This window comes from Pleurodeles waltl, chromosome 3_1 (genome assembly GCF_031143425.1).
Source record: "Pleurodeles waltl isolate 20211129_DDA chromosome 3_1, aPleWal1.hap1.20221129, whole genome shotgun sequence".
Taxonomy (NCBI): domain Eukaryota; kingdom Metazoa; phylum Chordata; class Amphibia; order Caudata; family Salamandridae; genus Pleurodeles; species Pleurodeles waltl.
The window spans coordinates 1,788,954,965-1,788,978,248 of record NC_090440.1 but is presented as its reverse complement, the minus strand read 5'-3'; the positions used below and the strand labels follow the sequence as shown (position 1 = coordinate 1,788,978,248).

Below are 23,284 nucleotides of genomic sequence, written 5' to 3'. Positions count from 1 at the left end.
GCAGATCAGCCTATTTTTGTTAGGCCAGTCTGCCCCAAAGGGGGCAGAAACCACTAGACACTAGATTTTATTTGCGCCAATTTCACACAAGAGGAGCGACCCCTTAGGGAAGAGTCTCTTCCCTGGAGGCAAAATTAATTTTAGGCCATTTCTATTTCTATTAGGCCAATCTGCCCCAAGGGGAGAAGAAATCCCTAGGCACCAGGGACTTCTGCCTCCAAGGAGAACAGAAACCCCTAGGCACCAGGGACTTTAATTTTTTTTATTTTTAACAGATGGGGAGCAACCCCTTAGGCAAGGGTCACTCCCCTGAGGGGCAAATTTATTTTAGGCCATTTCTGCCCCCCGGGGCAGATCAGCCCATTTCTATTAGGCCCAAGGGGGGCAGAAAGCCCACCAGAGACCAGGGAACATTTTTTTTTTTTTAAAAGAGGATGGGGTATGGCCATACCCCCACCCCAAATAAATGGGGACAAAGTTGGTTTGTGCATGCGTGGACAGATGTAGCAATTAGTCCTAATCCACTCCCCGGGGGAACAGAAAGCCTACTAGGTGCCAGGGAATTTAAAAAACAAAAAATAGTGGGGTGGTGGCTACCAACCAGTATGGGCATGGTTATGCCCCCACCCCAAATGAAGGGGGTAGCAGTCTTTCAGCTCTCCCCGTGTACTAAAACATCTTATCCCATGGCAAGCAAGAGGACATTATATTAGCTTGGGCCATGAGAGCTTGTCTAACTCTCAAAATCATCCCACTTGGAATGGTGAGGGCTGCACTTTTTGGACTTTGGAACGCTGCCAAATCTACGATACCTAGACACATCTGAAAAGTAAACATCTGGGTGAGTCCAGGGTGGTGTGCTTCACATGTAGCCCACACCATTTCCTTACCCACAATGCCCTGCAAACCTCCAACTTTGCTTGAAATCACACATTTTTCCCACATTTTTGTGATGAAACCTTCTGGAATCTGCATGAATCCACAAAATTCCTACCATCCAGCATTGTCGCATATATACCGATAAAAATTCTACCCCACTTGTCAGCCTAAAAACGTTATTTTCCAAACTGCCCTTTTGGACCTGCTTTGGTTCCCCCTCATTTTCTACATGTTTTTGGCACTTCCCTGTCACAGGCACTTGGACCACCTATACAAGTGAGGTATAATTTTTACCGGAAGACTGAGGGGAATGTTGGGTGCTAGGAAATTTGTGCCAGTGCGGTGATCCCACACAGACATGTGATTTTTAGCTAAATCTGGGGTTTTCTGTGGATTCTGGGTAAAAAAATGCAGGTGCCCCCGCTAAAACTGGTAGTTTTGTATTTGATAATTTTGATGTGTCCACATAGTGTTTTGGAGCATTTCCTGTCGCGGGCACTAGGCCTGCCCTCACAAGTGAGGTACCATTTTTATCAGGAGACCTGGTGGAATGCTGGGTAGAAGGAAGTTTGTGGCTCCCCTCAGATTCCAGAACTTTGCAGCACTGAAATGTGAGGAAAAGGTGTTTTTTTGCCAAATTTTAAGGTTTGCTAAGGATTCTGGGTAACAGAACCTGGTGAGAGCCCTAAAAGTCACCCCATCCTGTATTCCCATAGGTATCTAGTTTTAAAAAATGCACACGTTTGCTAGGTTTCTCTAGGTGCCGGCTGAGCTATAGGCCAAAATCCACAACTAGGCACTTTCCCCCCCAAAAAAACACGTCAGATTTCAATATAAAAATCTGATGCGTCCATGTTGCGTTTCCTGTCGCGGGCATTAGGCCTACCTACGCAAGTAAGGTACCATCTATATTGGGAGACTTGGGGGAACACAGAATAGAAGAACAAATGTTATTGCTCCTTGTCTTTCCCTACATTTTGTCCTCCAAAATGTAAGACAGTGTGTAAAAAAAAGACGTCTATTTGAAAAATGCCTGGTAATTCACATGCTAGTATGGGGACCCCGGAATTCAGAGATGTGCAAATAACCACTGCTTTGTAACACCTTTTCTTGTGCCCATTTTGTAAGTACAAAGGTTTCCTTGATACCTATTTTTCACTCTTTATATATAGGCAAATTAACTGGAAAGAGGCTAAAAGCACAAACAATAGTAAAAATGGGGTATGTCCCAGTAAAATGCCAAAGTTGTGTTGAAAAATGTGGTTTTCTGCCTGTTCCTGAAAGCTGGGAAGATGGTGATTTTAGCATTGCAAACCCTTTGTTGATGCTATTTTCAGTGAAAAAACCACGGGCTTTCTTCTGCAGTCCTTTTTTCCCATTTATTTTTTTAAAAAACGAACTTTTTGCTGTATTTTGGCTAATTTCCTAGTCTCCTCCAGGGGAACCCACAAACTCTGGGTACCTCTAGAATCCCTAGGATGTTGGAAAAAAAGGACGCAAATTTGGCGTGGGTAGCTTATGTAGACAAAAAGTTATGAGGGCCTAAACACGAACTGCCCCAAATAGCCAAAAAAAGGCCTGCCACAAGAGGGGGGGGAAACGGCCTGGCAGCGAAGGGGTTAAATACTCTTAAATGTAATTATATTTTAAAAAGCTGTGTCTGTTGTGGGGAAAAATTATATAATCAGGCATGCATAGGAATGATGGACCAATAATATTACACATATTAAACTCTCACCTGTAAAAGTCGGAGACGTTGTTCATTGTTGAACCTTTCAACGGCAGCCCAAAACCATCTAATCACAATATGATTGTCATGATAACCTAATATGTAAAGAATATAAAAAATATATTTACCCTGGTTATAGTTGAAATGGCAGTGTCAGGAAGCAATATTCTTAGCTTAATACTCCCCAAGAGCAGTCGTTTATAACCTTTTAATTTCTCTGGACCCCACTGAATCAATATTGTAATCCAGTGACCCCCACTGATTCATTAATAGAATCTGGGGACCCCAAGTGAATCATTATTAGAATCCAGGGACCCCCACTGAGTTATTATTGTAACCTTGGGACCCCGACCTATGATGATTTGAACTGCAAAACACTACATAAAATTACAGAAACAAGCCTTCAGTTAACAAGTACACAAATGTTAAATATTTTATTGAATTCCCAAACAAATATAACACAAAAATTACATTTTTTAATTTTAATGAGAGGTTGGAGCTTTGATAAATATTGCTGAGGCCACCCACTGTCCATACTATATTCTGGTTGATACACTTGCCCTTCTTCATATTTCCAAAACGTTTTAAAATTTTCCATTTTGCTTCATTATTTCTATATACTTAATTGATATTTTATTAGTATTTTATTTTCTAAACAGTCGCAGACCCCCTGAATAGGTGTGACGGATCCTCAAGGGTCCCTAGACCACAAGGTAAGAATCTCCGTACTAGATGATGATATCACCCATTTCGAAATGTGGCAATCATGAATTCATCTCTAGCTCATATAAATATACTTCTGCCAGGATAATCTTTACAGGAGCAGATCTTTGTAAATATTCCAAATCAAACCCCAGCCAATAAAATGGAACCTATATAACTAGATGTCATGTGGTAAAATATTTTTAAATACAAGACTCATCAATACACCACACAAGGAGGTGTACCATGCCCAAATAATGTGTTTTGGCTCGTTTACATGTACAATTGTTTCTCTGCCTAAAATTGTTTTTTAATTTTCAAAACTCAAACTTTTAGCACTGTGACTCATTAAATTACAAGTATCCAAGCTGAACTCTGGTGATCACAAGGGATTTCTTATTGGTATTGTGCTACAATTACATTCAGAGGTAAGAACTGAAATGATAGGATGTAGGGAGGAAAAGGGCAGAAACATCAGGTAGTCGTCTCTTTTATGTGGATTATAGGTATTTCCAAAATAAATCACAATCTGCAAAAATAGCCATCAATTCTTTCTTTCACCGTAAGTGTGGGAAGTCTAAGCTCATGGGAAGATGCAACGTAGTATACTGGATACATGAATGTAGCATTCATATAGTGCATACACAATTGCTGCTCTATGTGCTGGACTGAAAACACTAAATAACAAGTGTAATAGCAACCTAAAAAGAAGTATTGTAACTCTATCTTTGGAAGTTTCAACGATAGAGATTCTTCATAATTCCACTTGCAGATCATTCTACATGGAGGATCCAAGAACACCCACGCACTTTACAATCATGGATGAAGACCGAGGGGCATCTGACATCTAGGTGACAGTGTGGGATCCAAGGTAAACTTTATCTGTAGCTATTCAATGTCGAGATCATGAATACATTTGAATAACCTTTATAAACCTAGCATCAAGCCCTTGAATGCACTATAATCAAGAGTCATTTTCGGGACTCTACTCTGTGTCTTTTTTAGATTATTTATGGATTCTCGAACTAATATGACAATATGCTGAACATCAAATTATACAAACTGCTATCAAGGATGAGGTGATCACATTTTCAGTGGTCCAGTATTAGCTGTATGCACATGCAGGTTTTGTACTAATTGCAGTGTGCTAAGGTATTTGTTATTGACACCCAGACAGAGGGCATTACCATTTTCAGCTTGGGGGGAGAGGCATAATGGCCACAACCAGTCAGGATTTTACTTTTTGAGGAACTAAAATAATTCATTTTCTAGGTTGTGGCATGTGCAACATGTATGTTTTCACCACCACATCAATGTTTATTTCCTTGAGAGACTCATCCATCACAAACACCAAGAGTCATCCCCTGATCAACTATACGCAGACTCCCATCATTTTGATTTTAGTGGCTCGACCTTATGCTTAAAAAGACCATCAGACCATCTCATGTTTACCTTTGATAGGTAATAGGCACCTTTTGTTCATCCAGGACTTCACCTTGTTTGAACAGGTTTTCAGTGAGTCCAGATCCCAGGAATTCCCCTCGACCTTCAGGATCAACAGGGCTGCTGCATTCTTGCTTTGTATAACAAACTCATAATCCACCATATCAAATGTGACGAAAAATGTGATAGAACCAACACACACACACCTCCATCATCTGATGTCTTAAGCTGATTATTCACTTCATCCAGTAAGGCCGTTTCAGTTCTGCGACCAGTTGTGAAACGCAACTTTCTAGTAGTTAGAATTTAATATTTGTTAATGTATTCATACAGTTTGATACTGCTCAGACTCATTGAACTTGTAATAACTGTGAGCCCTGAAATGAGGTGGGAGTTCTGATACATTTGGGTTGTTTTCTTTTCTTTAAAATGGTGTGAACACAGAGTGTACAATGAGTGAGGGGCAATTCCATCAGTAAATAATGAATTAACAACAGTGCTGATAAATAGCTCTAGCACTGGATTTATCCCGGATGTAGTCGAGCCCTAGTTAAGTTTGAGTATGTCCTGGCAATACCACAGCTTAAAAATAACAGGAAAGGCCGTTCAATTACATAGCATTACATATTTAAGATTTAGTATAAAGAGGGTTAGACACCTTCAGTTTTGCAATTCTTATTGAGACGACACCTCTTCTTTGATAATGGATTGGGGATTGCGAATGAGAGAGATCTGCTCAAGGCAAAGGGGTGAGGCATGTGGATTCCAGCTTGGCTAAGCATCAGTGGGAACTATTCCAAACTGTTGCAACACTATAAGTATAGTTTAGAAAGCAGTTTCACCTCCTCTGTACTCTGTGTTGTTCCTCCAGTCACTTAAGTCAATTTCTGCCGTTCCTGCAATGACAAGCTCCAGCTCTCTTGCATCAAACACCGACACAAGTCTTGCATCCACGACCTGTGAATGGGGGAGAAGCCATAAACAATGCTACACGTGTAGTGTAGTTTTCAATACTTACACATATATTTATGTAAATGAGGGCTGCTAAGCCTATCAAGGCACACATTCCCCTTCTTTCTTTTTGCCCTTATAGCCTACTATTTCCCCAGCTGCTTCTCCACAATTATATTACAATAGAGCCACTGTTCCTGTCCCTGACCCCTTACAGTTCTCTCACTGATTTTGCTGCACTCAATCCTACTGGAAGGACACTTCATTAATGTACAGGAAACACTATAGAGAAAAAAGTGCTGGTACACTTAAGCCTAACCTGATTGATTCTCAAAGATTTAAATGTAATTTGAACTTTGAAAGAAATAATTAACATTGAACAACACTTACATTTTAGAACAAGATTACTATGACATTATAAACAATTATAAAAGCATTTAAACTGAACAATCCATGCAAACTGTTTTGCTGCAAACTAAGAAAGTGAAGGACTGGTAGACCTACCATACAAAACAAAGTTCTCTAGACATCACCTTAGGGCCCACTTTCACTTTTGTAGGTTTCAATGCAAACAACAATTTTAATTCCAGAAAATCAAATATTTGGTCATTTCTAAATAACGAAACATATTTACAATTTGCACATAATCAGAGAGGTATACTAGATCTTTACATTTTGTCATTTGCAACATACCCATTATTACATCAGCCTTTTGTAGGACACCGACATCTTTAAATATTTGCTTGCATACAGGATAAAAAATACTTCTAAATGAATTAGCCCTTAACATTATGAGCCAGCCATATACCATCCTTGTAAGTACCATTCTTGTAAAGAGATATCAGAGTGATGAAACGTTTGTTCACCAAGTGGCGCTGTACATATGGCACCCATGGTTTTAGTGTATGCCCTGCTTTCTTTGTGCCTTGTGTCAATTTTTTACTAATGTAACATAGAAAACAAAGTCAGAAAAGCAACAACCTCTTCCTGAGAATCTCCCCACAATCTGCCAGAACTCTCCTGCTTACACATAATGGGCCCGATTTCGAGTTTGGTGGACCAAATACTCCATCTCCCAAACTCCTGACAGGGTGGCTGCTGCCTACATGGTGACCTCCCCGCCAGAGCTAATAAGAGTTTACCCCAGGTCAGCAGGCAGAAACCTATGTTTCCGCCCACTGGCCTAGCAGAAACAGGCTATAGCATTGTCTCTGGCTCGTAATCGAGCCAACAGCAATGCTGTAGACTGCAGGGTGCACCAGAACCCTCGCAATGGTACCACCATGAAACTGCTGGCGGAGAGGGGTTCGTAATCCCCAGGGCAGCGCTGCCATGGCAGATTAGGACCGCTACCACCTCCAGACTGCTAGGATCTCTGATCCTGGTGGAGCTGGCAGTTCTCTGGTGGCCCGACCGGCAGGGTTGTAATGTGGCGCTTGGACCGCGGCAATGGCAGCAGTCCGACTGCATTACGCAAGTCTGGCAGGCTAGTGACTGCCAGACTCATAATGACCCCCAATATGTGTATAACATACATATTCTCTCCTCCAGTCTTGCATCCTGTTTGCCTCTAGACAATCAAAATAAACTACAAGAGTGTCCCTATTCCCAAAATGTTGTGTGTATGTCTACCCATTTTCTCCACCCTGGGAGTGTGTTGATGCTGCACGCCGAGCTCAAAATAATTTGTTAGATTTACTCTGTACATCCCAGCCAAATATTGATCTCCGTGTTCTATCGTTCTTGTCACCTCACTTGCCCGTACCCCAAACCTTCTGTCCTATGATACAGCTGCAGATTATTTCTGAACAGGTATGCATTATTGGTCCGTCTTTGATCTTTATTCTCAACTCCCTGACCCAATTTACACAATGATGCTCCTATCTCATCCAAGTGTATTCAAATATTTGGCACAGAGAACCTGCGTTCTAATGGACCACCACCATGTAATCTATGTTGCAAATTCACCATACATAGAATTAGAGTGCTGAACTATGATAGTTTGCACCTCCCTCTTGCACTGAAATATTTAGTTCTGCTCTTGCTATATTGAGGGATTTTAAGATTAGATTTGTTTCATCTTATTTTTTTTAAATGTTGCTTCCTCTGTCGGTTGCCTCAGGATACTTCATAATTTGGAATGGAGTAGAGGCAAGCTCGCTGTATGTGTGCACAAAACGTTCTGAATAATTTGTACCAATCTTTACCACCACACAGAATATGACGTCGTTCTATGATAGTTCTACAGTGCACTTACAGTAGGCATTCTTCGCAGAGAAGAAACCTTGGTAATGTCGAGAATCAACAGTAGCTCTGGGATTTTATAAAGATCTTTCCCTCAATAAAGATTATTTTTTATAGGTTTCTGAATTATTAAACATTGTTGTTTCAGTGATGTCATTGAGACTGAAAACCCTTCAAATACTTTGTAATTTTATTATCTGATCAAAATGGTCCTTGCCTTGGTGTGAACTTTGCCAATATCTGTTTGTGTGTCCTTAAAAGTCATTTGGTGACTTGGGCGTTAAAATTGAAACAGGGAGGGTTGTGGAACTTTCTAAAATATCTACTTGTCCAAGAGGTGGGATGTTCCAAAAATAAACCTGTCCTGTCCAAAAATCCACTTTTCGTATTCAGTACCATAGAGTGAGAGTGCTTACTGTGTCAGGTCTCTAATACTACCCTCTCAGCTCGAACCAGTTCTCATACTATGTCAGGGTTGGAGGCTAGCAAGCCTTCTATTAATCCACCTTTCTGTTTTTAGTAGACTCTCAATGCACCAAGGCCATATTTATGTCAGTTCATTGATTATTGGCAATTGCTGCACGTGCAGGGCTTAGTGAATGTGTGGGTTCTGTTTAGGCCAGCTTACTTATCATGGTAGGGCTCTGAATATGACTGGGCTTTCATTATGTAAAAGTGTGATTATAGCAGAGTTCTGGATATATCATTGTTCTAATTTTAATTTTAGTCTAGTTTCTGAGGACATTTATTGAGAATTACATTCTCATGTCTAATGCGAAGTAATAGACAAGTTTACATAATGTTACTGTAAATAAACCCAGAGAATATTTGTGGTCTTTAATGTGTAGGTTGACCTGCCACTGCAAGTCAAGCAAAACCCTCCCTCTTACAGTCACATTTTCCCCATTGGGCAACACTGTAACTCTTGATCAAATAATGTTTTACTGTACCTCAGCTCCTCATTTGCCTTAATAGTAGATATATACCAAATACTCTAACAATGACTGTTTCACATTTTACAACTGAAGGAACTCTTCAAGGTCCTTTCAGAGTCAAAACGGTATGGGCCCACATCTCAAAGCTTTAAACACCTGTAAGTTTAGTGTAAAATTATTTACTTACATTATGACTTGTGTATGAGTAAATTTAATCACAGGGGCAAGGAGTGGTTGTAAGTAGTTAATCTGGACTGGAATGCTGGGTGAATTTGCGCACCCATATGGACTTACACATTTATGGGTACCTCACAAACATCTCCAGACTCACTTAACCCTAGGAAAAAAAAGAATATATATATATGTATATATATATATTCTTCATATCCTTTGTATGTGTACACAAAGGCACCAATGCGTTGCTTTAGTGCTCAAAAAGGTCTTTATTCAGTCCCTGCTGTCAAACATGTTTCGTTTTGAGCACTAAAGCAATGTGTCGGAGCCTTTGTGTATACCTACAGAGGATTTGGAAGAAAATTACGAAGTGTGCTGACTTTGTTGTTCCAATGCGTTTTCCGGTTTGGAGTACAATGGCTGTCAGCGAACTTGGAAACTGAAATATATATATATGGAAAATGTCACTTACCCAGTGTACATCTGTTCGTGGCATGTTCAGCTGCAGATTCACATGCTGTGAAGTGTTCCTGCCATCTAGTGTTGGGCTCGGAGTGTTACAAGTTGTTTTTCTTCTAAGAAGTCTTTTCAAGTCACTGGACCGAGTGACTCCTCCCTTTCGGCTCCATTGCGCATGGGCATCGACTTCATCTTAGATTGTTTTCCCGCATAGGATGAGGTAGGAGTGGTAGAATGAGAATAGTAAAGATGTCCATGCAATGGAATAGATATGTATGTACATAGTTTGTGCTAAAGGAATGATTATTTACATATACATACAAATTCTAATTGCAGCTTAACCGGCTACAGGCTCCCGGGGAGGTGGGAGAGCGCATGTGAATCTACAGCGGAACATGCCACGAACAGATGTACACTGGGTAAGTGACATTTTCCATTCAATGGCATGTGTAGCTGCAGATACACATGCTGTGCATAGACTACAAAGCAGTAATCCTCCCAAAAGCGATGGTCAGCCTGTAGGAGTTGAAGTTGTTTGAAATAATGTTCTTAGTACAGCCTGTCCTACTGTGGCTTGTTGTGTTGCTAACACATCTACACAGTAGTGTTTGGTAAACCGATGAGGTGTGGACCAAGTGGCTGCCTTACAAATCTCTGTCATTGGTATGTTACCTAGAAAGGCCATTGTTGCTCCTTTCTTTCTAGTGGAGTGTGCCTTTGGTGTAATGAGTAGCTCTCTTTTAGTTTTAGGTAACAAGTTTGTATGCATTTGACTATCCATCCTGCTATGCCCTGTTTGGATATAGGATTACCAGCATGGGGTTTTTGGAAAGCGACAAACAATTGTTTAGTTTTACAAAATGGTTTTGTTCTGTTTATATAGTACATTAGTGCTCTTTTAATGTCTAATGTATGCAGTGCTCTTTCTGCTACTGAGTCTGGCTGTGGGAAGAAGACTGGGAGCTCAACAGTTTGGTTTAAATGAAACAGTGAAATGACTTTTGGCAGAAATTTTGGATTTGTGCGGAGAACTATTTTATGTTTGTGTACTGTGTACTTGTATGAAGGGTTTTTCAATAGTGAACGCTTGTATTTCACTAACTCTCTGTAGTAAAGTGATAGCTACTAGAAATTCCACCTTCCAGGTTAAGAATTGGATTTGGCAAGAATGCATGGGTTTAAAGGGTGGACCCATGAGACGTGTAAGTACAATATTAAGATTCCACAAGGGTACTGGTGGGGTTCTTGGAGGTATGTTCCTTTTTAGTCCTTCCAGAAAGGCTTTAATGGCTGGTATTCTAAATAGTGATTTTGTGTGTTTAATCTGCAAGTAAGCAGAGATTGCATGAGATGTATTTTGATGGAAGAAAAAGCAAGATTTGCTTTTTGTAGGTGTAATAAATAACCTATGATGTCTTGTATGGAGGCATCTAACGGTGTGAATTGTTTTGCTTGGCAGTAGAAAACAAACCTTTTCCATTTATTAGCATAGCAATGCCTGGTGGTAGGTTTCCTTGCCTGTTTAATGACTTCCATACATTAATTTGGAAGATTTAGATAGCCAAACTCTAGGCTTTCTGGAGCCAAATTACTATGTTGAGCGTCGCTGGATTTGGGTGCCTGATCTGTTGTTTGTGTTGTGTTAACAGGTCTGGTCTGTTTGGAAGTTTGATGTGAGGTACTACAGAGAGGTCCAACAGTGTGGTGTACCACGGTTGGTGTGCCCACGTTGGTGCTATGAGTATTAGTTTGAGTTTGTTTTGACTCAGTTTGTTGACTAGAAAAGGAATGAGTGGGAGAGGGGGAAATGCGTAAGCAAATATCCCTGACTAATTGATCCATAGAGCATTGCCCTTGGACTGAGGGTGTGGGTACCTGGACGCAAAGTTTTGGCATTTTGCGTTTTGTTTTGTGGTGAACAGATCTATGTCTGGTGTCCCCCACTGGCAAAAGTAATTTTGTTGTATCTGGGGATGTATTTCCCACTCGTGAGTTTGCTGGTGATCTCGACTGAGATTGTCCGCTAATTGATTGTGAATGCCTGGAATGTATTGCGCTAATAGGCGAATGTTGTTGTGAATTGCCTAATGCCAAATATTTTGTGCTAGGAGGCATAGTTGTGATGAGTGTGTTTCCCCTTGTTTGTTTAGGTAGTACATTGTTGTCATATTGTCTGTTTTGACAAGAATGTGTTTGTGAGCTAGAAGAGGTTGAAATGCTTTTAGTGCTAGGAGGACTGCTAGCAGCTCTAAGTGATTTATGTGTAGTTGTATCTGTTGACTGTCCCATTGTCCTTGAATATTGTGATTGTTGAGGTGAGCTCCCCACCCCATCATTGATGCATCTGTTGTGAGAATGGCGTGGGGCACAGGGTCTTGAAAAGGCTGCCCTTTGTTTAAATTTACAGGGTTCCACCATTGAAGCGAATAGTGTGTTTGGCGGTCTATCAACACTAGATCTTGGAGTTGACCCTGTGCCTGCGTCCATTGTTTTGCAAGGCACTGCTGTGAAGGCCGCATGTGTAGCTGCGCGTTTGGGACGATTGCGATGCATGATGCCATCATGCCTAGGAGTTTCATCACAAATCTGACTGTGTAGTGCTGATTTGGTTGTATTTTTGGTACCATGGTGTGGAATGATTGTACCCTTTGTGGGCTTGGACTGGCAATTGCTTTTTGAGTGTTGAGTGTTGCTCCCAAGTATTGTTGCACTTGGGCTGGTTGAAAGTGTGATTTTTTGTAGTTTATTGAAAACCCTAGTGCGTGTAGGGTATCTATTACGTAACGTGTGTGATGTTGACACTGCTGTTGAGTGTTGCCTTTTATTAGCCAATCGTCGAGATACAGGAATACGTGCATATGTTGTCTCCTTATATGGGCTGCTACTACGGCAAGGCATTTTGTAAATACTCTGGGGGGTGTTGTTATCCCGAAGGGTAATACTTTGAATTGGTAATGCTTTCCTTGGATGACAAACCTGAGGTATTTTCTGTGAGATGGATGGATGGGTATATGAAAATACGCATCTTTTAAATCCAGTGTTGACATGTATTCTCCCTGTTTTAGTAAGGGGACTACATCTTGTAGTGTCACCATGTAGAAGTGTTCTGATTTGATGAATAGGTTGGGAGTCCTGAGATCTAAAATTGGTCTTAGTGTTTTGTCCTTTTTGGGAATAAGGAAATATAGGGAATAAACCCCTGTTCCTTTTTGTTGGTGAGGTACTAGTTCTATGGCTTGTTTTGGTAATAGTGCCTGCACCTCAGTTTGTAACATTTCTAGATGTTGCCCCAACAGTTTGTGCGCTCTTGGGGGAATATCTGGAGGAAGATGTGTGAATTCTATACAGTAACCATGTTGGATAATTGATAGGAGCCATGTGTCCGTGGTTATGTCTGACCAATGTTTGTGGTAAAATCTCAGTCTTCCTCCCACAGGTGATGTGTGTTGGGGGAGGCTGACGGGCAAGTCACTGCTTGTTATTAGTGGCCTGCTTAGTGGGCTGAAATTTCACCCTTGACCTTGGGAATTGTCCCATGAAGGACCCGCGAAACCCCCCTCGCTGATATTGTGATTGGTAGGTGGGTTTTGTTTGAGAGGTGGATGCTTATGAAGGCTGTTGTCTGAAACCTCCCCTATATTGTGGTTTCCTGAATGTCCTTCTATATTGGGACGAGTAGAGTGCACCCATGGCTTTGGCCGTATCAGTGTCCTTCTTCATTTTCTCGATGGCTGTGTCCACTTGTGGTCAAAACAGTTGTTGTTGATTGAATAGCATGTTAAGTACCGCCTGTTGTATCTCTGGTTGGAACCCTGAGGATCTTAGCCAAGCATGTCGTCTAATTGTGACTTCAGTGTTCACTGTTCTTGCTGCAGTGTCAGCGGAATCTAATGCCGAACGTATCTGATTGTTCGATATTGCTTGTTCCTCCTCTACCATTTGCTGAGGCCGTTTCTGGTATTCCTTGGGGAGATGTTGGATGATATCGCACATCTTGTCCCAATGACCTCGTCATATCGTGTGAGGAGGGCTTGAGAGTTTGCTATGCGCCACTGATTGGCAGCTTGTGACGCTACTCATTTTTCTGCCGCATCGAACTTTCTACTCTCCTTATCTGGATGTGGTGCATCTTCAGATGACTGCGAGTTGGCTCTCTTTCTCGCAGCTCCAACCACTACAGAGTCTGGGGGCAGCTGCTGTGTAATGAACACAGGGTCTAAAGGTGATGGCTTGTATTTCTTTTCGACCCGTGGTGTAATGGCTCTTCCTTTCACGGGCTCCTGGAAGACTTGTTGGGCATGTTTAAGCATGCCTGGGAGCGTAGGCAGACTTTGGTAGGAAGCATGCGTGGAGGCCAAGGTATTAAAGAGAAAATCGTCCTCCAATGGCTCTGAGTGCATGCTTACATTATAGGTGCTATCCTCAGGTGGAGAGGGTTTCGAAGGGTAGCACTCAGGACTATTGTCCGACACAGGGGGATCGTAGAGGTCTCAGGGGTCTGCATCCTCTTGCGACTGCACAGTGTGTGTGGGTGACTGTGCAGTGGGCGTGGCAAGAGGTGACACTGTTCTTTGTGTTGAATGTGGAGGAGAAAGTTCTGGTGAAAAATGGCGAGACGGCGATTTTTCCTTGGGCACTTTAGCCTTTGGCTGTTCAGTCTCTGATCGTCCCTGGAAAGCTAGTTTCCTTTTTAATTTGAGAGGAGGTGCAGTTTGGATCTTCCCAGTATCCTTACGGATCTGTATCCTTGTCTGTGTTTCATCAAACTCCTCCATTTGAAGTTCCTCCTCAAATCTGTGTCTCTCTTTTAGTTGCTTAGAGAGTCCATGTTCCTCGGTGTACAAGGCTTTTTTCGGCTCCGAAACTGGCTTTTTCTGCACCGAAATGCCCATGCTGATGGACGGCCTCAGCTCTGAAAGGCTTAGTCGACTTGACAAGTCGATGTCAAGTTTTTTCGATGACGGGTTCTCGGCTCGAGTCCGAAGACTTTGGCACGATTTTGGCCTTTTTCGGTGCCAAAGGTGTTGCTTCGTCACCGCTTTGTTTTTTATGGGTCGAACCATGGCCTTCAGGAAGTGGCATCGCCGAGGCCTTATGCTTCTTAGGGTGACTGTGGGCTTGGGTCGGGGCAGGCGTACTTACGTGTTGGCCTGCTGTAGGTGGTCGGTCTGCGTCGGAGTCGTCCGAGTCCAAACCTTGGATGGAGATAGCCATCTCCTCTTCTTCGACGGCAAGGTGCTCTGAACTTTTCGACGCCATTTGCATCCGCCTCGCCCTCCGATCCCTCGAGGTCTTCTTCGATCGAAAGGACTTGCAGGCCTCGCAAGTATCTTCCCTGTGCTCCGGTGACAAACACAGATTACAGACCCGATGTTGGTCTGTATAGGGATACTTGGCGTGTCACTGTGGGCAGAAACGGAAAGGGGTCCTGTCCATTAGGCTTCAACGTCTTCTGTGGTCAGGCCGACCAGGCCCCGGCAGGGAGCGGAAGTCCCGAAGGGCCACCGAAGCTGTGTCTCGTCGGTGTGGAGGTGTCGATGCAAGATGTTTCCCGATCGCAAACAATACCGACGCTTTTCAGTGAAATTTTAGTCTTTTTCCGATTCGAATAACGGAGTGAAGAGGAACATGTCCGAACGCGATGGCGGAAAGAAAACAATCTGAGATGGAGTCGATGCCCTTGCACAATGGAGCCGAAAGGGAGGAGTCACTCGATGGCATGTGTAGCTGCAGATACACATGCTGTGCACTGTTCCTGCCATCTAGTGTTGGGCCTGGAGTGTTACAAGTTGTTTTTCTTCGAAGAAGTCTTTTCGAGTCACAAGATCGAGGGACTCCTCCCATTTCGGCTCCATTGCGCATGGGCGTCGACTCCATCTTAGATTGTTTTCCCCGCAGTGGGTGAGGTAGGAGTTGTGTATATAGCAATAGTGCCCATGCAATGGAGTAAGTATGTATGTACATAATGTGACTAAAAGTATTTTATTTACAAATTTACAAATATACAAGTTTAATTTTAATCAACTTATAACGGCTACAGGCTCCCGGGGAGGTGGGAGGGCGCATGTGAATCTGCATCGTCTCATGCCACGAACAGATGTACACTGGGTAAGTGACATTTTCCGTTCGATGGCATGTGTAGCTGCAGATACACATGCTGTGCATAGACTAATAAGCAATTATCTCCCCAAAAGCGGTGGTTTAGCCTGTAGGAGTTGAAGTTGTTTGAAATAATGTTCTTAGTACTGCTTGTCCTACTGTGGCTTGTTGTGTTGTTAACACATCCACGCAGTAATGTTTAGTGAATGTATGAGGCATAGACCATGTGGCTGCCTTACAGATTTCTGTCATTGGTATATTCCCTAGAAAGGCCATTGTGGCGCCTTTCTTTCTAGTGGAGTGTGCCTTCGGTGTAATAGGCAGTTCTCTCTTGGCTTTAACATAACAGGTTTGGATACATTTAACTATCCATCTGGCAATGCCTTGTTTGGATATTGGATTTCCTGTATGAGGTTTTTGGTAAGCTACAAACAATTGTTTTGTTTTGCTAAACTGTTTGGTTCTATCAATTTAGTACATTAGAGCTCTTTTTATGTCTAATGTATGTAATGCTCTTTCAGCTACAGAGTCTGGTTGTGGAAAAAACACTGGGAGTTCCACAGTTGGGTTTAAGTGGAACGGTGATGTAACTTTTGGCAAGAATTTGGGATTTGTGCGTAGAACCACTTTATGTTTGTGTATTTGTATAAAGGGTTCCTGTATGGTAAAGGCTTGTATTTCACTTACCCTTCTGAGAGATGTGATAGCTATTAGGAAGGCTACTTTCCAAGTTAAGTATTGCATTTCACAAGAGTGCATGGGTTCGAATGGTGGACCCATGTATCGCGTTAATACAATATTGAGGTTCCACGAAGGAACTGGTGGTGTTCTTGGTGGAATTATCCTTTTTAGACCCTCCATAAATGCTTTTATGACTGGGATTCTAAATAGTGAAGTTGAATGTGTAATTTGCAGATAAGCAGAAATTGCTGTGAGATGTATTTTAATGGATGAAAAAGCTAACTTTGATTTTTGTAAGTGTAGTAAGTAGTTTACAGTGTGTTTAGCGGATGCATATAATGGTTGAATTTGATTATTATGACAGTAATAAACAAATCGTTTCCATTTATTTGCGTAGCAATGTCTTGTAGTAGGTTTTCTAGCCTGTTTGATGACCTCCATACATTCTTGTGTAAGGTCTAGGTGTCCGAATTCTAAGATTTCAGGAGCCAGATTGCTAGATTGAGCGATGCTGGATTCAGGTGTCTGATCTGCTGTTTGTGTTGAGTTAACAGATCTGGTTTGTTTGGTAGTTTGATATGAGGCACTACTGACAGGTCTAGTAGTGTTGTGTACCAAGGTTGTCGTGCCCAAGTTGGTGCTATTAGTATTAGTTTGAGTTTGTTTTGACTCAATTTGTTTACTAGATACGGAATGAGTGGGAGAGGGGGAAAAGCGTAAGCAAATATCCCTGACCAACTCATCCATAACGCATTGCCTTTGGAGTGAGGCTGTGGGTACCTGGATGCGAAGTTTTGGCATTTTGCATTTTCTTTTGTTGCGAATAGGTCTATTTGCGGTGTTCCCCAGTTTTGGAAGTAGGTTTGTAGTATCTGGGGATGAATCTCCCATTCGTGGATCTGTTGGTGATCTTGACTGAGATTGTCTGCCAACTGGTTTTGAATTCCTGGGATGTATTGTGCTATTAGGCGTATGTGATTGTGAATCGCCCAATGCCAAATCTTCTGTGCTAAGAGACACAGTTGTGATGAGTGTGTGCCTCCCTGTTTGTTTAAGTAATACATTGCTGTCATGTTGTCTGTTTTGACAAGAATGTGTTTGTGGGCTATTAGCGGTTGAAATGCTTTCAACGCTTGAAACACTGCTAGTAGTTCTAGCTGATTTATATGAAGTTGTTTCTGCTGAATGTCCCATTGTCCCTGGATGCTGGGTTGGTTGAGGTGTGCTCCCCACCCTACCATGGAAACATCTGTTGTGATTACATATTGAGGCACTGGGTCCTGGAATGGCCGCCCTTGATTTAAATTTACATGATTCCACCATTGTAGCGAGGTGTGTGTTTGGCGGTCTATCAACACTAGATCTTGAAGTTGCCCCTGTGCTTGTGTCCATTGTGTTGCTAGGCACTGTTGTAAGGGCCGCATGTGTAATCTTGCGTTTGGGACAATGGCTATGCATGAGGACATCATGCCTAGTAGTTTCATCACTAATTTTACCTGATACTTTTGGTTTGGGTTCATGCTTTGTATTACGTTTTGGAATGCTTGTACCCTTTGTGGACTTGGAGTGGCAATCCCTTTTTTTGGTGTTGATTGTTGCTCCTAAGTATTGTTGTATTTGACATGGCTGTAGGTGTGATTTTTGGTAGTTTATTGAGAACCCTAGTTTGTGAAGGGTTTCTATGACGTATTTTGTGTGTTGAAGACACTGTTTCTGTGAGTTGGTTTTGATTAACCAATCGTCTAGATACGGGAATACGTGTATGTGCTGTCTTCTGATATGTGCCGCTACTACTGCAAGGCATTTTGTAAATACCCTTGGTGCTGTTGTTATTCCGAATGGTAACACTTTGAACTGGTAATGTACTCCTTGGAATACAAACCTTAAGTGGGCCATATTTATACTTTTTGACGCAAAGCTGCGCCGTCGCAGTTTTGCGTCAAAAAAATTACCGCCGGCTAACGCCATTTCGATGCGCCGTGCGGGCGTCAAATTTATACTTTGATGCACGGGGGCGCAACCAACAGGTGGGAGACATTATTTTGTGACGCACACAGCGGCGTCAAGTCGTAAAGGAAACCAACGTTAACGCAACGCAAATGACTGTGGGTCGATTTACGACAGCGCAACCCGGAAAGGGCCGTACATTTTGACGTAATAGCGTCAAATTCACCCGCGAACACTGCCCTTTCAGCAGAGGAGAGCCAAAATGGATCCCAGATGCCACAACAGACCCCAGGAAGATGACAGCAGACCAGGAACCAGCCAGGATAATCCATACAGGAACCAGGACATTTTTAGAAAAAAAAGAAAGTGTCGCTTCAGTGCAGAGGAGCAGGAAATCCTGGTTAAAGAGGTGACGGAACACCAGCACCAACTGTTCATCACCTCTAAGTTGCCAATCAGCAGGAGAGAGGCCATATTGCAACAAATTGTGGACAAGATCAACAGTGTGGATGAAGAACGCAGAACAGTCACCGAGTGTAAGAAACGCTGGCATGACTGCAAACGTAGGACAAAGGAAAAAATGCCCAGGAACAGGAAGGCAGCACTGCAGACTGGAGGGGGGAGTCCAGCACAACAGGAGGCCCTGGACCACATGGAGGAGATGGTCGCAGCCATCATCCCTGAGGAGATCATCACAGGGATTCAAGGACAGGACAGCGCAGACTACCAGGACACAACGCACATGCAGGGTAAGTCACATGGGGAATTATAATGCAATAATGATAACTGCAACCGGGGTGGGAAATACTAACTACACAATGCATGTAGGTCAGCATATATATGAAGTGGCATGGGTAAAGGGGCACGGCAGGGGGGCATGCCCAGCACAGACAGAAGCTGGGGCACCACAAAACACAGCAGCAACACCAGTCCCATGGGGCCATCCTGTCATGACAACAATGGAGCTAAGGGAAAGCAGCGACAGGTGGGAAGGCCACTACGTCAAACTTACATCCAGGCACTCGACAGTCAAAATGTATCCTACATCAACTAGGTCCCTATCAGTAATCCAGTAGCCAAAACAACAACTGCAATGTAACTGCAGTTGACACTAACACCTCTGATCTCTGTGCAGCTATAGTAGCAAATGGCAGGAACCTCCCCATGGAACATACCTACCTAAATTAGGGGGTGAGGATGACTTCTGCAACTATTTCTAGAAATAAGACAAAGGCACCAGTACACTCAAATGCCAATGCCCATAGTTGACACATACATCAGCCAAAGTAAACAGCAATAGGAGCCACACAGCACTAAGGACACACACATGCTGCATACGTCAGGGTCCCTCACGTGCCTGGCTAACAAGGCAACATCACTAATGTCATACTGCTCAGACAACAACATTGAGGAGGGGACACATGCAACTGGTCACTGAAACACACCTGCACAGTCTGAGAACCAAATAGGACATTGATATGATAAACAGGGCAATCCAATTAAACACACATTACCCAACATCAGCTGGAAACATCAACTATGTTTACATCCATATCACATCCTAACATTGCCATGCATAGGATATGTCACATAACAATTACATTTAGGTCAATGTGAATAAAAAGATTTTGGGGCAGGTCCTGAGAGGCAAGTGTGCTGCCAGGGCAATCACAACACCCACAGCCAGTGAAAGTGTAGTGTGGTAAGTTTTACGTATCTATTGCGCATTAGCTTCAGGCTTTAGGCCTTTGTGCACTTTGCCCTGAATGTATTTTATTCATTTGCTGACAGCTTAGAGCCTCTGTGCACTTTGCACTAAATGCTTTTTATTAGGCTTCGTACTGTTATTTTTCAAATAGCCAGTTCTACGGTCTTGTTTTGTATTCATTTCACACTGTTTTGCCTACTTCAGCACTGGAGTTCTCCATAACATATTCACTCTGTGCTTCAGTCAAGGATACAGTCTGGTACATTGCCGATAGACGTGGTAGGAGTTTAGATGTCGCATTCCTGCGTAGGGACATTTTGTGATCACGATGACATGTTAGTTATAAAATCACTTCCTTGTCCCAATACACACAAGAGGGAGTTTCCGAACAGAGAACCACAACTAGACGCTGCCTGCCTTGTTGCAGATGCTGAACCAGATCGCAGGCCTTTGCTCAGGTATGAGGGCTGATGTCTCCCCAGTGATACAGACAGGCAAGCTAGAAGCTGAACATGCTGTGCTCTAAATAGAACAAACAGAGGGAGAGTAGAAACTGTTAGGCACTATGATAGCTTTGTTCTTAAGTTTTACTCTCCTTGTGACTATTTCAATTCTACTATGTTGTATTGTTCTGGTTATTGCGGCTCACACCTTATTATCTAAAATACAGTTGTTTAATGAAATCATCATATAAAACTCATACTGTCTTTGTCATTTGTATATGAGATCATACTGGAAATGAGAGAGTTGGTTTGGATCTGAGTGACCACCACTTCCCTGAGAAGTTACAAAAATGTCATGCGCTCGGCTGCCTAATCATTTCTTCCCCGTGGGAGACATGAGGCACTGCTAGTTAGCCAGAGCCATAAAAAAGATTTAGGGTGACAGAGTTCTTTACAAGTGGGTCAGACTCAGGCCCCCACACCGTTATCGATCCTGCTGCCTAGAAATCCAGTAGTCTCATTTAGGATAATGAGAGCCCATGCGACAAAATGTCTCTCCATAAGAATAGATATACATGGAGGGACGAGTAGGACAAAAAGATGGCAATTCCCTAATTGGTACAAAGCAACACCTAGAGGCGATTAGACAGACAAGTCTGATAACTATATATCATACATGTGACACACAGGTGGGCCATAGGCCTATAACAATGCTCATATGCAGGACAGCAGATACCAATACCAAACCAGAGCACAAAGTAAACTCAGCAAAAGGCTTGCATGTTACGGCAAAATTGTCACAACACAGACACACTAATTGTACCCTGTTTCATTGCAGAGGAACATGGATCTCCTGCCGATATGCCTGTCCCTGATTTCCCTGATGACATGGATGACGAGCCCATAAACCTTTCCCAGGAGACCATCCAAAAGGTCTTTGAAACCCTCCAGACCCCACCTTCAGTCACAAGGAGGAGCAGAGAACAAGCAGCCATCACAGAAGACCCACCCACCACCCCAATTGTAAGACCTGCCAGCTCCAACACAGCTGAGGACTCTGACAACACTGGCACCAGCTTTGAAAGAACTGTAGTTGGTGTACAGCGGGAGCTGGCCAAGGAGGTGCGGGTGGGGATGCAAAACATGGCAGCCAGCCTTGAGGGGGTGCGTTCGTGCATGACGTAATTTGCAGATCAGGCAGCTGCAATGCAAGCCCTAACATCTCTCTTGCAGGAACTTGCTAAAACACAGAAGGAAATCAGCACAGCTGTCATCCAGTTGACACAACACCTACAACTGCAATCCAGTCAACGTGTGCACGAATGCAACATTGAACCCCTCAGGGCCGACCTGGCTACCTACCATTGTGATGTGGCTGCTATTCTCAAAAACCAGCAGGCCCTCCTTGCAGCAGTACAGCCCTTAAGAACTTCACAGGGAGCAGCCCCCGGGATGTCTGACTTCACGTCTTCTAACACTGAGGTGTGCGTTGCCCCTTCACAACCAACAACAAGGACAAACCAGGCAACACACACATCAGAAGAAGAAGACATGGAACAGATCACATTCTCACGGAAGAGTACCCGGAAGCACTAGTCCCTGCACCATGGCCTACTTTGACCAAGGTCCTACGTTTTGTCAAATGCCAGCCTCACTACAACTACACTCAATGACTGTTCTGCTAACCACTGTATGACTTGTCACCATTGCCAGTGAATGTCTCTCTCCTACTATTTGCCAAATCCTGTCCCTCTGCACTGTCTGTGACATCACACAAGCATGTCAGGAGCATCATCCACACCCCTTCTGTAGAATCACCATGTAAGAATGCACCAGAACGGACTCAGCAAACATGGACAATGGACATTTTGCACTACAGCACCTATCAATAAATAGCACTTGCACACCTAATATGTCTCTGTGTTATTTGACACATCAACTGTGCAGTAGATAACTCAAAAGTGCCTGTGTGGCAACCATGTAGCTTGTCAATACAACTGTCCTGACATCATGTAGTCTGATACATCTGTGAAGTGGCCAGGATTGCATCATAGCCTTACCATCCTGAGGAGATTAACTGATGAAGGGACAAACCACACAAAATCATGCTGTGTTGGACAGAATAATGCTCCATCTATAGCTATTCAAGTCAACTAATGGTGGCTGATAAATGTAGAACCATGCAATACTAAAACATGCAATTATGCAGCAAAATCTAAGCAAAGAAAAAAAGAAAACACTGCATCAATCACCCTTTCTGAGTATACTTCCATGAAGGAAAGTCATGCTGAATCATTACACACATGTTCTAGGTCAGCAATGAAGGCAACAAGACAAGAGTGTTAACAACACCTCATCTACAAAGATCTCCCTGAACATCACACTGCAGTCCGACCTATTCAATTACCCACAATAACAAGTCTGGAAGCACACTTTGTGATGTAGAATACCTACTCATCAACACAAATCCTTGGTGATCGATGTAAACTACCAATGGTGGGTCTCCCAAATGGTGGATACTTACCAAGTTAGCACACGGGTAGCTGGCATGTTAAACCTCCATTTTCTGTGGTGGGTAGCATAGGACACTAATGTCATAGAAAAACATTCACCTACACTGATGTCAAGGCCATGATAAAGTAGCACTTAACGCATCATGCAAAGGGTTAACTATATGTTTATTCCTATTTATTCACACAAGAGGCAACTAAGGGAAAAGTCATACCTACACTAATCTAACCTGACTACTACTAACCCACAACTGTCCCTAACTAACCTAAGCTAAACTTACTCTACACATATAACGAAACGATCTAAACATCAACCCCCCACCCACCATTATGAGACAGGACACATGCAGGACAACACATACTAACCTACACACATACTA

The 23,284-nt window shown here is 42.8% G+C and overlaps 1 protein-coding gene across 4 annotated transcripts in view; it reads right to left on the bottom strand.

Annotated features, from left to right (window-relative positions):
• HECW2 (HECT, C2 and WW domain containing E3 ubiquitin protein ligase 2) overlaps nt 1–23,284 on the bottom strand; it is a 1,462,881-nt gene that overhangs the window by 18,440 nt on the left and 1,421,157 nt on the right. For all 4 annotated transcript variants that reach the window (XM_069225854.1, XM_069225856.1, XM_069225855.1 and 1 more), the window contains 2 exons: nt 5,596–5,710; nt 2,618–2,703 (listed from right to left, as the gene is read on the bottom strand). In XM_069225854.1, coding sequence (XP_069081955.1) covers nt 2,618–2,703; nt 5,596–5,710 — 201 coding nt within the window. The remainder of the gene's footprint in view (nt 1–2,617; nt 2,704–5,595; nt 5,711–23,284) is intronic.